At 41.2% G+C, this 10,000-nt stretch overlaps 1 protein-coding gene across 1 annotated transcript in view; it reads right to left on the bottom strand.

The window, feature by feature from the left end:
- Window positions 1–10,000, bottom strand: part of LOC138032210 (uncharacterized) — a 66,726-nt gene that overhangs the window by 2,827 nt on the left and 53,899 nt on the right. The window contains exons 12-18 of the mRNA XM_068879829.1: window positions 8,886–9,016; window positions 6,904–7,057; window positions 6,351–6,461; window positions 4,404–4,582; window positions 4,202–4,324; window positions 4,013–4,083; window positions 3,674–3,714 (exon numbers count right to left, since the gene is read on the bottom strand). Coding sequence (XP_068735930.1) covers window positions 3,674–3,714; window positions 4,013–4,083; window positions 4,202–4,324; window positions 4,404–4,582; window positions 6,351–6,461; window positions 6,904–7,057; window positions 8,886–9,016 — 810 coding nt within the window. The remainder of the gene's footprint in view (window positions 1–3,673; window positions 3,715–4,012; window positions 4,084–4,201; window positions 4,325–4,403; window positions 4,583–6,350; window positions 6,462–6,903; window positions 7,058–8,885; window positions 9,017–10,000) is intronic.

Here is a 10,000-nt window from a genome sequence, read left to right as displayed (position 1 = left end):
ACAGAAGGTTAGGTATTTGCCCTTCTTGTCGGACTACAATATGTGGGTGGGGTACGGCCATTTTGATTTGTGTTGTTCCAATAGCTATAAGGCGTTTTCACTCACGTGACCAGCAGCCATACTGGATTAATGAAACAAAAGAAAGTATTAGCATGAAAATTGAGTTCAATAGGCCAAACCGAGTTCATGTCTGCCTCCTCTTCAAAGCGAGTCTAAGTGCAAAGTTTTTGTCATGAAAATTAGTTTTCATTCATGTGCAAAGTAGAACTAATTACCATCACAAAAACTTTGCACTTAGACTCGCTTTGAAGAGGAGGCAGACATGAACTTGGAAATGGCCTATTCCCAGAACATTAGTTTGGAACACCATCATGGCCACCATTCCTTTGTTTTGGAACACCAACATGGCCGCCGTGACGTCATGTGAAAACGCTCTATACATGTTAATTTGCCCCTTGAGCATCCCATAATATCTTTTTAAACAATCGAAATCAAAGTGGCTGCCGAATCGTCGAAGTAGTCTATTTAGTCTCGGTTTACAGAAAACAGCATCCGTCTGGCTGAATTTTGCGTTTTGCCAAAAATCAAAGAAACTTGTCTCATTTTAGTACATTTCTTTCCTGTTACGTATATGTATTCGCATGGGCCCGAGGGCAATTAAGGATTAATTTCACGAGTATTGTCAAAGTTTTCACAAAATTTGCGCCGAGTGTAACTTGGAAAATTCAAGTGAAATTAATCTTAAATTGCACGAGGCCACATTTCCATTACATGTTTATCACATAAAGGGCAAGATTTCTGAGGGAAGCCCGTTCAGTGCCGCGACCAATGACCTTCGCCGATCGCTGGCTTGGAAAATTAACCCTGCGATTTTGCCCATCGCTTCAACCGATAATAGCATGTCAGACATCGGCGATTATCGCGGCAATTCGCCTACGTTCCTGCGATTGTGTACGCCCGTCGCAAAGAATTGCTGAAGGATTCAAGCAGTAAGACCTTACGATTTTATCACGTCACTACATGAAAATGACGGACAAGAGCGAAGCATGGTGGACAGATGAAAGAGAAGAGACGCCTGGGACCAAAAGTAAAGAGGAAATTCCCTGCGATCGGTGTATAAAATCGTCAAAACGTACAGACGTCCCTGTAGACTATTCATCTGTGGAGGAGAAGAGATCAGGCTTATCCCAGGAAGGGACAACACAGGGTGACCCACCGGCCATGTCATGGTACGCGATCAACATATCCATCTTGATTCAGAGCCAAAGAGCGCGCGCGTATACCTGAAGTTAAGCAAGTATGATCTGGCCGATGATTCGGTGGGAAGCGGCCCAATTGAACTGTTATACGACTGGTACAAGCTTTTAAGTAAATAACAAAGGAAATGTGGTTACCTGGTCAATGGATTCAAAAACTGGCTGATAGTAAAGACAAGATCTTGCTGACGAGGCTGAGTTGGTGTTTGGAGAGGAAGTCAGAATAACAACAGAATGTCAACGACAACTTGAATGAGTTATTGGATCCCAGGAATACAAAGACGGATATTGTAGTCCAGGGATGGAAGGAGAACATCGAGTTGCTGGCTGAAATCACACAGTCAACCCCATGCCGCCTACATTGCCTTCACAAAGGGCTAAAAGTCAAAATTTGCATATTGAAGAAGCGATCAACGAAATTTTCCTTCCAGTTCTTTTTGGCCAGACGGAACCGCTCCCTGATGAGTTACGAGAACTATTCGCCCTATCGCCGGCACAAGGGAGTCTGGGTATACCAGGCCTGAGTATCAAAAAATGCGCTTTCTAATTTTGTGCGAAAGCTTCAGGGAGTATACATCTCAGATAATAATAAAACTGATTTGGCAAATGTGTCCGGTGTCCCTGGGTATACCAGACCTGAAAGCTGAAGCCTCACAACAATACGCTGCCTCTAAGTTGATAACGGCACCGGTAGCAGCTATACGAACGCAGAGAACCTTCATGCCAGAGGCTGAGCAAATAGACCACAAACATACAAACAAAGGAAACTGAATGAACACGTTTATTCATTTCTTTTGTTTGTGTCCTCTAAGCCTCACTATCAAGCTGAATTTTGATATATCGAAAGTGGTCTATTGTGAAAGACCTAAAACGATAACACGAGTCACTCAGGTTGATGGAAGCGACATCGAGAAGAGAAGCCATTGATGCATCACTCTCACCGGACTTGCTAAGGTCAACAATACAGACAAGAGACAAGGTTGTTGAACGCCGTACCCCTTGAAGAGCACGCCGGTCTTTGAATAAGCAACAATTCTGATTTCATGGACTGGCTACGCTTGCTTTACAATCTACAATTGACGGATTTGCCGAGCCATTGAGCGAGTGGAGATCAATTCACAGTCAACCATGCTCTGTCATGTAAGAAGAAGGTGTTTGTTCAGTGCTCAAAGATCCGATGGCATACGGAACCCTCGCATGTCTCTGCTCAGCAAAGTCTGCAAGAATATCGAGGTAGAGCCCCCCATCTTCTACCGATCGACAATGATGTATTCGACCCGAGATCCACGGTCACAAGTCCTGATGCTAGGCTTGAAATAAAGGCAGGAAGTTTCTGGTGACGGAGAGTAACAGCATTCTTCGATGCACTTGTTACGCATGTGAACTCACCGTGTAACCAAAACAAATCCACAGAATCGATTTACGAGGAGCATGAGAAAGAGAAGAAAAGGAAACACCAACAAAGGGTTATTGACGTGGAAATGGGATCTTATTTTTTGCTACGAACGGAGGAATGGGAAAAGAATGCAAACTTTTCCTAAACAACCTAGCGGACACACTTTCTCTTAAAAACGGCGAGTCTTATGCCAGTGCCATATTTTGGCTTAGAACACGCATATCTTTTGAAATTCTACGATCAGTCTACACAAGTGTTCGATGGTCTAGAAACCCTTTTCACAAGAATGCGGACTTTTTAGATGATTATTTTTTTGTTGGTGTTTAGTTTTTACAATGATTTGTAGAGCAGTATTAGTTTTGTAGTAGACCGTGTATTTTATTTAGTTTTTCTCAAGTTTGTTAATTTGTTCATAAAGGTTTTTAATAAGTAAAAGTTTCAAGCTGTGTCCGTACCACGGAGGGACCTGGGGCCCGTTTCTCGAAAGTCCCGAAAACTTTTCGGGCCCGAAAAGCTATTTGTGAAACTGCCAACCGCTTGTTTTGGAATCCGATCTTTTAACATGTTTTCAAGGTAACAAAAAGAAAAATGACTGTGAAGTTTGACGACTTAAATCCTCTCTATTCTTGAGATACAAAGGGAAAATTTGACACCCGAAAGTGGCCCGTAAAGTTTCGGGACTTTCGAGAAACGGGCCCCAGATGCGCTGCGATTTTCGCTGCCGATCAAAATCACTGCGATCGGTAATCAAAATCGCCCAATGTGCCGCTAGCGCGGAGAATTAACCCCGCGAAACTGACTGAAATTTAAGTGCGCGTGCGAGTTTTGCACCCGACGAGGTGAAGCACGTTATCGTTCTCGTGAATTACGTCAGACACGCAGGCTACAGGTTCTATCAATTGCTCTCCACTGAACCCTTGGGATTTTACGCAGTGCTGGCTACGTCGGTAGGAAAAACAACTTTTCAAAATAATAGTTGCTCTTAATAAAAGTTTGTGCCTGGGAACAAAAAGAAAATTACCTCCAGACGCAATTTCCCACAACAACACACCAAACGACCACCTAAAAGAAACAAGATTTTCAAAAGCCGCACGTCAACAACTTTTTGTCAAACTCAAAGCACCGCTTACTTTTTTTAACGTAGAATCTATAAAGGAGAAGAAATCAGAATTGAAATTGAATTTTCATTGAATTGAAATTGAATTTTCAATGAATTGAAGTTGAATTTTCAGTGAATTAAAATTCAATTTTTGACATTGAATTTCATTGAAGTAAATTTGAATTTCGGTATTGAATATTGTTGCTGCACATGGCTTGCCATAGTATACACATTTTTCTTTGACATCGGTATGAAACTCACACGTCTGTCTTGACATTGTAAGTAAAATCCTCTATAGATTCCAACGCCATCCAGCGTACTGGCAGCATACCCTATGGAAGTAAAAGGATATGCTTATAAATAAAATATACATCAACAAACTGGTAATGCGAAAGCAATCGAGGCACTCAAGTTCAAATTTAATTTATTAATGAGTTTTCATACTCATACCCCGGAGATATGCTCGTATGCGCCACTCTCGTAAATGTCACGTGACATGCCAAAGTCGGATACCATGGCAATATTATTCTTGCCAAGAAGTACATTTCGTGCAGCAAGGTCCCGATGAACACACTGCAAATCAACAAGAGCGAAGGAAAAGTCAACACAACGCAATTGACTTGCGACGTTAGAATAATTGATAAAAGTTTACCACATTGCTTGAAAGGTGCAACATCCCATTGGCCACGTCTCGTGCGATCTTGACTTTATCGGTTTCGGTAAAAGCCGCTTTTTTATTTGTAACATTGACGTAAGGATTTTTGCGATTTTCCTTCAGACGATCCAACAAGCAACCGTTCTCCGCTAGGCGCACAACTACCAGTATAGGCTCTATTTGGAATGAGAACAATGAAATCAATAATTAGCATTTCTTTTTACTTGATCCTAGGTTATTACATTTCTAGCATTCTGATTGGCTCGCTAAATCCCGGTTATCAGCGAATAGCGGAAGTTTAATCTTAAATCAGTGGAAAGCAGTACGCCAATTGTCAGTGTGTTTTCGCTTAATAAAATAAGCAAGGAAAAACCTCGTCGTGTAGTATTTACTAAAACAATGATTCCATGCTGGCGTATTGTATATGGGGTGATTTTAACTCGGCGCCTCGTTGGCTATTTATCACCTCATATCCAATGCGCACTCATGGAATAATTTTTATATACTTAAGACAAACGGAAGGGCCAAGCCATTGGACTCAGATTGTCAATAATATGTTTAACCAAGATTAGCTTTGAAACAGAGGAAAACTACACTTCAAAAATCTGCGCTGAGATGTAAGTTTCGTGCACCCATTTACACGGGGTTAGCACCGGCTTCATGAATTTGCCATGCGTTTGATCGATTGATTTAAAGGTCCACAGGCATTGCGTGCCATGGAACAATTTACGAAAAGTAGGGTCTTAATGGGGGGGGGGGGGTCTAACAGTTAAGTAATGTCGCCAATCTGACTTCGATTTTCCCTGGGAAACGAAAAGCACGATATGGCTTTTGCAGTTTCGATCAGTTATCCCTTCAAATGGCTAAGACAGTGAACCTAAACAAGAACAGAAACTTGCGGTCGAAGCTCTCCTATCAGGCAAGTATGTTATGGCTGTGCTACCAAATGGTTTCGGCAAGACCATTATTTATCAGAGCTTTGTAGTCTTAAAGGATTCAAACGCCATCGATCGTGGTAATAGTTCTTTGTCACAGCATCACCGAAGACCAGATTCGGTTAAATGATTATCCATGGGTAGTTGCCTTCGAGAGGAAAGGGAAATTGTTGAAGAACATCGCTTCAAACAAGTATTGAGTCATCTTTTGTGAAGAACAAGCTCTGTTTTCTGACTTCACTGATTTAATAATAGATAGTGAGTCGTCCGTTCTAAGCAAGACGAACATCACACCGTCGAAACTTGCCAAAACACTCCAACATGAAATTAAATTAAATTAAATTAAATTAAATACAGTACTTTTTCTGCGCTTTCTTTTCCGAATAGTTGATTGAATTCGACATGCAAATAAATGTTCCCACGCCGTTTAGTCTTTATTACTGGGTTGCCAGTATGACAAACCAGTCTGAAAATGGGCAGCATTTAGTCGTTTTCTTTCTTTTTTCTGTTATGAACACTTTTTTTGGAAAAAATTACAAACAATAATTCCAAACATTAATTCGTACAGTTTAAAGGTAATCTTAAGAAAGACTGGATGTTCCTTATAAATTGTCCTTTTCTTATTTATTTGTCAGCCTTATTTAGAGCATTGGTTTTGCGGCAATAAGAATAGAAATATTTGGGTTAGTGTTTGCCTTCCTAGCTTCGACAATCTTGGACAAAAGCATTGGGAAGGTAGCATCACTTTAGAGATAACCCCCCTGCCCCTTATCAATGTAGGATTTTCCACGAAACAAATGGTGACTTTTCTTCCAACATTGAAAACGGGGATTGAACATTGAAAATGGCTGCAAGAGCATTGCAGGTATTTTCCAAATGGTACAGCCAACAGTAAGAATAATCGAATTAGGTGTGAACTGAAGTGGTGCGCGCAACCTTCCCAACAACGTTAAACCACGACTGTAGTTTGTGCAGTAAACTAAAGATCGCTCTACGAACAAATTCTTACCTCCTGCCGTACATGCCCCCAAAAGACTGACAATATTAGGATGTTCACCAACTGTCACCATAATGCTGAGTTCGTTTATAAGGTCTCGTCTTTCTACCTCTTTGGCACCCGCTGTTATTGAAATCAAAAAAAGGTTGTCAGCGCAAAGCAAGAACACGGCACTCCATAAAGATTGCCGGTGTGACTTCAGATGGCTCATGTATATTTATGTTATTCGCTTTGCTCTGGAATCCGTGGTTTCAAATTCCGTACTCTAGGTTCAGTTTGTGTTGTAAAAGTAGAGTCCTTGATTCGCTTATGCAATGTATATTTTTAGTAAACGTTTGCTGTCAGCGGAGAGGGTGATTGAGAAAGAGCAAAATTAAGATAGTTGTAATACTTATTTCTACGCTTTCTTCGCTTCCCATCGGTCCCATCGGATTGATGGGTGATTGCCATCATCCCCTCTTCCCACGTTAAAAACCACTCTTGGCCAATTTCCAATTTCAAAGTTAAAAAAGTTTGTATGCAGATAAGGTCAGGTGATATGAACTCCAAAGGAATCAGTCTCTACCTTTAACCTTCTTTACTGCACAAGCTATCCTTTTCTTTTCATACTTCAGCTCTCCTTTATAAACTTCTCCAAACGCGCCCTGCCCCAACTTCACTCGGAGTTGAATATGCGATCTTGGAAACTCGCGCCAGCCTCCTTTTAAAGGCAACTCTATCTAAAAGGTAAAAAAAGTATGTTCGTGCTTTACAACAAGCACTTAGTGTGCTTGGATGTTTATTGCTAAAGCTGTCTTAATTGCAAACTAAGGTTGTATCGTCATTTATGTGTCTGACTTTCACCATCGATCCAAGAACTGATTATCTAGCGATTACGTGCTTATTATGCGGTGAAGTAGACGGTTTTATCCAGTCAATTCCTCGGTTTGTTTATTACATTTTTTTTCATTTACTGATAATATATTTCGGTATGGCCCTTAGAAGTGATCGCGATTTTGAATTTGACAATCCAATCGTATCACAATTTTGCCAGTCAGGTGTTAAGCAAACACGCTTTCAAAATCTGAAGAAGACAAGGAAGTGATTTTTGATTACAGTGATTACCCTATCTGGACGCACATTTTTTTTGAATCCCCGATGGTATCACACATTCACTATCAAGAGAGGATAAAAGAACCAGAGAACAAATCATCCCCCATATAGGCTCTATCCCCGTGGTAACCCCTCTGAAGTTATTTTTAGAATTTGCATTGAGTGGGAGCTGTCAACATTCTCTATTTTCGAATAGCCCATAATACACTTTGTTTGCCCCCCAATTTTGCATAAACCATTGTTTTCAAATGCTCTTGGGAATATGCAGTGTCCCCAAGAGCATTTGAAAACAATAGCTTATGCAAAATTTGGGAACAAACAAAGTGTATTATGGGGAATTCGAAAATAGAGAATGGTAAAAATGGGGACACATGATCGGCTATCACTCAACCCTCTCGGGAACACCGGATCCCTGAGGACATCTAAATAATAACTTTGGAGGGATTACGATGGGGATAGGGCCTATATGGGGGATTATTCTTTATCTTTTATCCTCTCTTTCCACTATATATCTGACATTTCATGGACTATTCTTGGAGTTGGAGACTTATTAGTTCCTTTCATAGTTCACATAGGAAGATGGTTGCGAAACTCGACCAATTCATTGTTTTATGTTTTTGTTCGCTGTTTCGGCCCTGATCATGCACAAACCACGCCCTATTTCTAAAAGACAGCTAAACAAAAGTCTCGACCAATTTATTTAAAACATATTTGTGAACTGAGGAAAAAAGATTGTGCAAGGTCACGGTCAAGTTAACATGTACCGAGATGTTCATGTTCTGATTTAATTTGATTTACAGACTTTGCCAGTCAAGCTGGCAGAGCGCCACAACAGCTTGCGCCAATAACGGTGGCCCCTTTTTTACCCTCCCAACCATGATACTCAACAGGAGACAGACCACAACACCGGGAACTACGTGCCCTACTCTTAGCGACAAGTGTGTGGGTTCTTTTACGTCCCACAGGATTATAGACATTGAAGGGTTGTGAGTCGGGACCTCCGGCTTATCGTCCTTATCCGAGAAGACTTGAAAGTCTAACCATTTGCAGATGTAGTTACAAACGCAGCACTCTCTCCTCAGTTATTTAAAGACCCTGAGTGTTGGTCCGGCCGGAGTTGAACTTTACGACCTCCCGCGTGACAGTCCGGTGCTCAACCAACTGAGCAACCGGTGCGCGCTCTTGTAGACAACAGAATTTCATAACCAGTTTACCGAGAGCGGTTTTGAAATGAGTTTCGTTAAAAAAAATACCAAAGTAATTACTTCGACCAATCACAGCAGGTGCAAACAGCGCAATGGACCAACACAACAACAACAACAACAACAACTTCGTAGAAATTCTCAGTGACTTGCTCAAGGCGCGGGAAAGATCTAAGCGTAGCAATTGTAATCGCGTAATTGCTTTTGACAGTCATTTGAAAAATTCCCTATATGAACTGTATTCCTTACTTACCTGACTCTCAGGCTTATACCCAACTTTAGATTTACAAGGTGGTCCAAACTTTATACAGACGATCGCGATAAAGAGAATAGCTAAACTAAATGGCAACACGATCGTTACCATCAATTTCAGAAGGAATTTATCTGTGGAGAGAAAAATACAGCGGTCATTTTAGCGTAAATTAAACTAGCAGTAATCAAGGATCAGTGAGGTGCGCTTGATTCCTGCTTTGTCATCGATCATGATCGATGAGACATTTGGAATTGCCGGATGGGCACCCATCCAGGTATTAATCTCGTCCAACAGGGCTTGACCTCCCTTGGGAAAGCCGTAACACTATCACATGAGATCGAGGTTATTTGTGCCAGAACAAGATGGCTTCCAAATGCTGAAATCGAGTGGCATCACGATCGATACCAGAGGGACATCCCGCGGAACTGCCAACCGCCAAGTGGCGGGAAGAAATCGTGAAAAGAGATGAACATTGCTTTACTTGACATGATATTTTTCATGTTCGAAAAGCTGGTTTTATTTTTCAGAGTCAGAAAGTAGAAATTCGTGAATACAGCGAACTGGAGCAGCCTGAGTATATTGTAACACAACAAGAAGCTGTGAAGAGAGTGGTTATTTGTCACGACTAAAAATAAACACATAAAACGGAACTATCCAGCAACTAAACAGGAATGTGAGGATAGGAATTTAAAGATAGAAAGCTCAAGAAAAATGATTCGCTAAAAGTGTAATCCAAAGAATCGAAATCCAGATTTATGCCTTTGCCATCTTTGTTGTATCCAGAATTAATCAGTTGAACCAGCGGTATTTTCAGCTAGAGCATACTCAGTCATTCTTCTTTTCGACTTTGCCGTAAAACACCAATCTCGACCCTAGAGCTCCTCTCTTGACTGAGGGAGAGAAGAGCCCTGGGGAACCCTGAAGCAAAGTGTCTTCTTATTGGTTTTCGTGAAGAACAATCAAAAGCGTTTGTAATTGGTACATTCATGTTAATACGAGAAATGAGCAGGCGCCGTAGAGTTCAAATAGCGAATTTTTGGCTATGAGAACCCTCCTGCGCATGTTCTCCTGCATAGAGTTTCCCAGAGGGGGTAACCACGCATTTTTCAAAGATA

Source organism: Montipora capricornis, chromosome 14 (assembly GCF_036669925.1).
Source record: "Montipora capricornis isolate CH-2021 chromosome 14, ASM3666992v2, whole genome shotgun sequence".
In the NCBI taxonomy this organism is placed as follows: domain Eukaryota; kingdom Metazoa; phylum Cnidaria; class Anthozoa; order Scleractinia; family Acroporidae; genus Montipora; species Montipora capricornis.
This window is presented reverse-complemented; position numbering and strand designations above follow the sequence as displayed.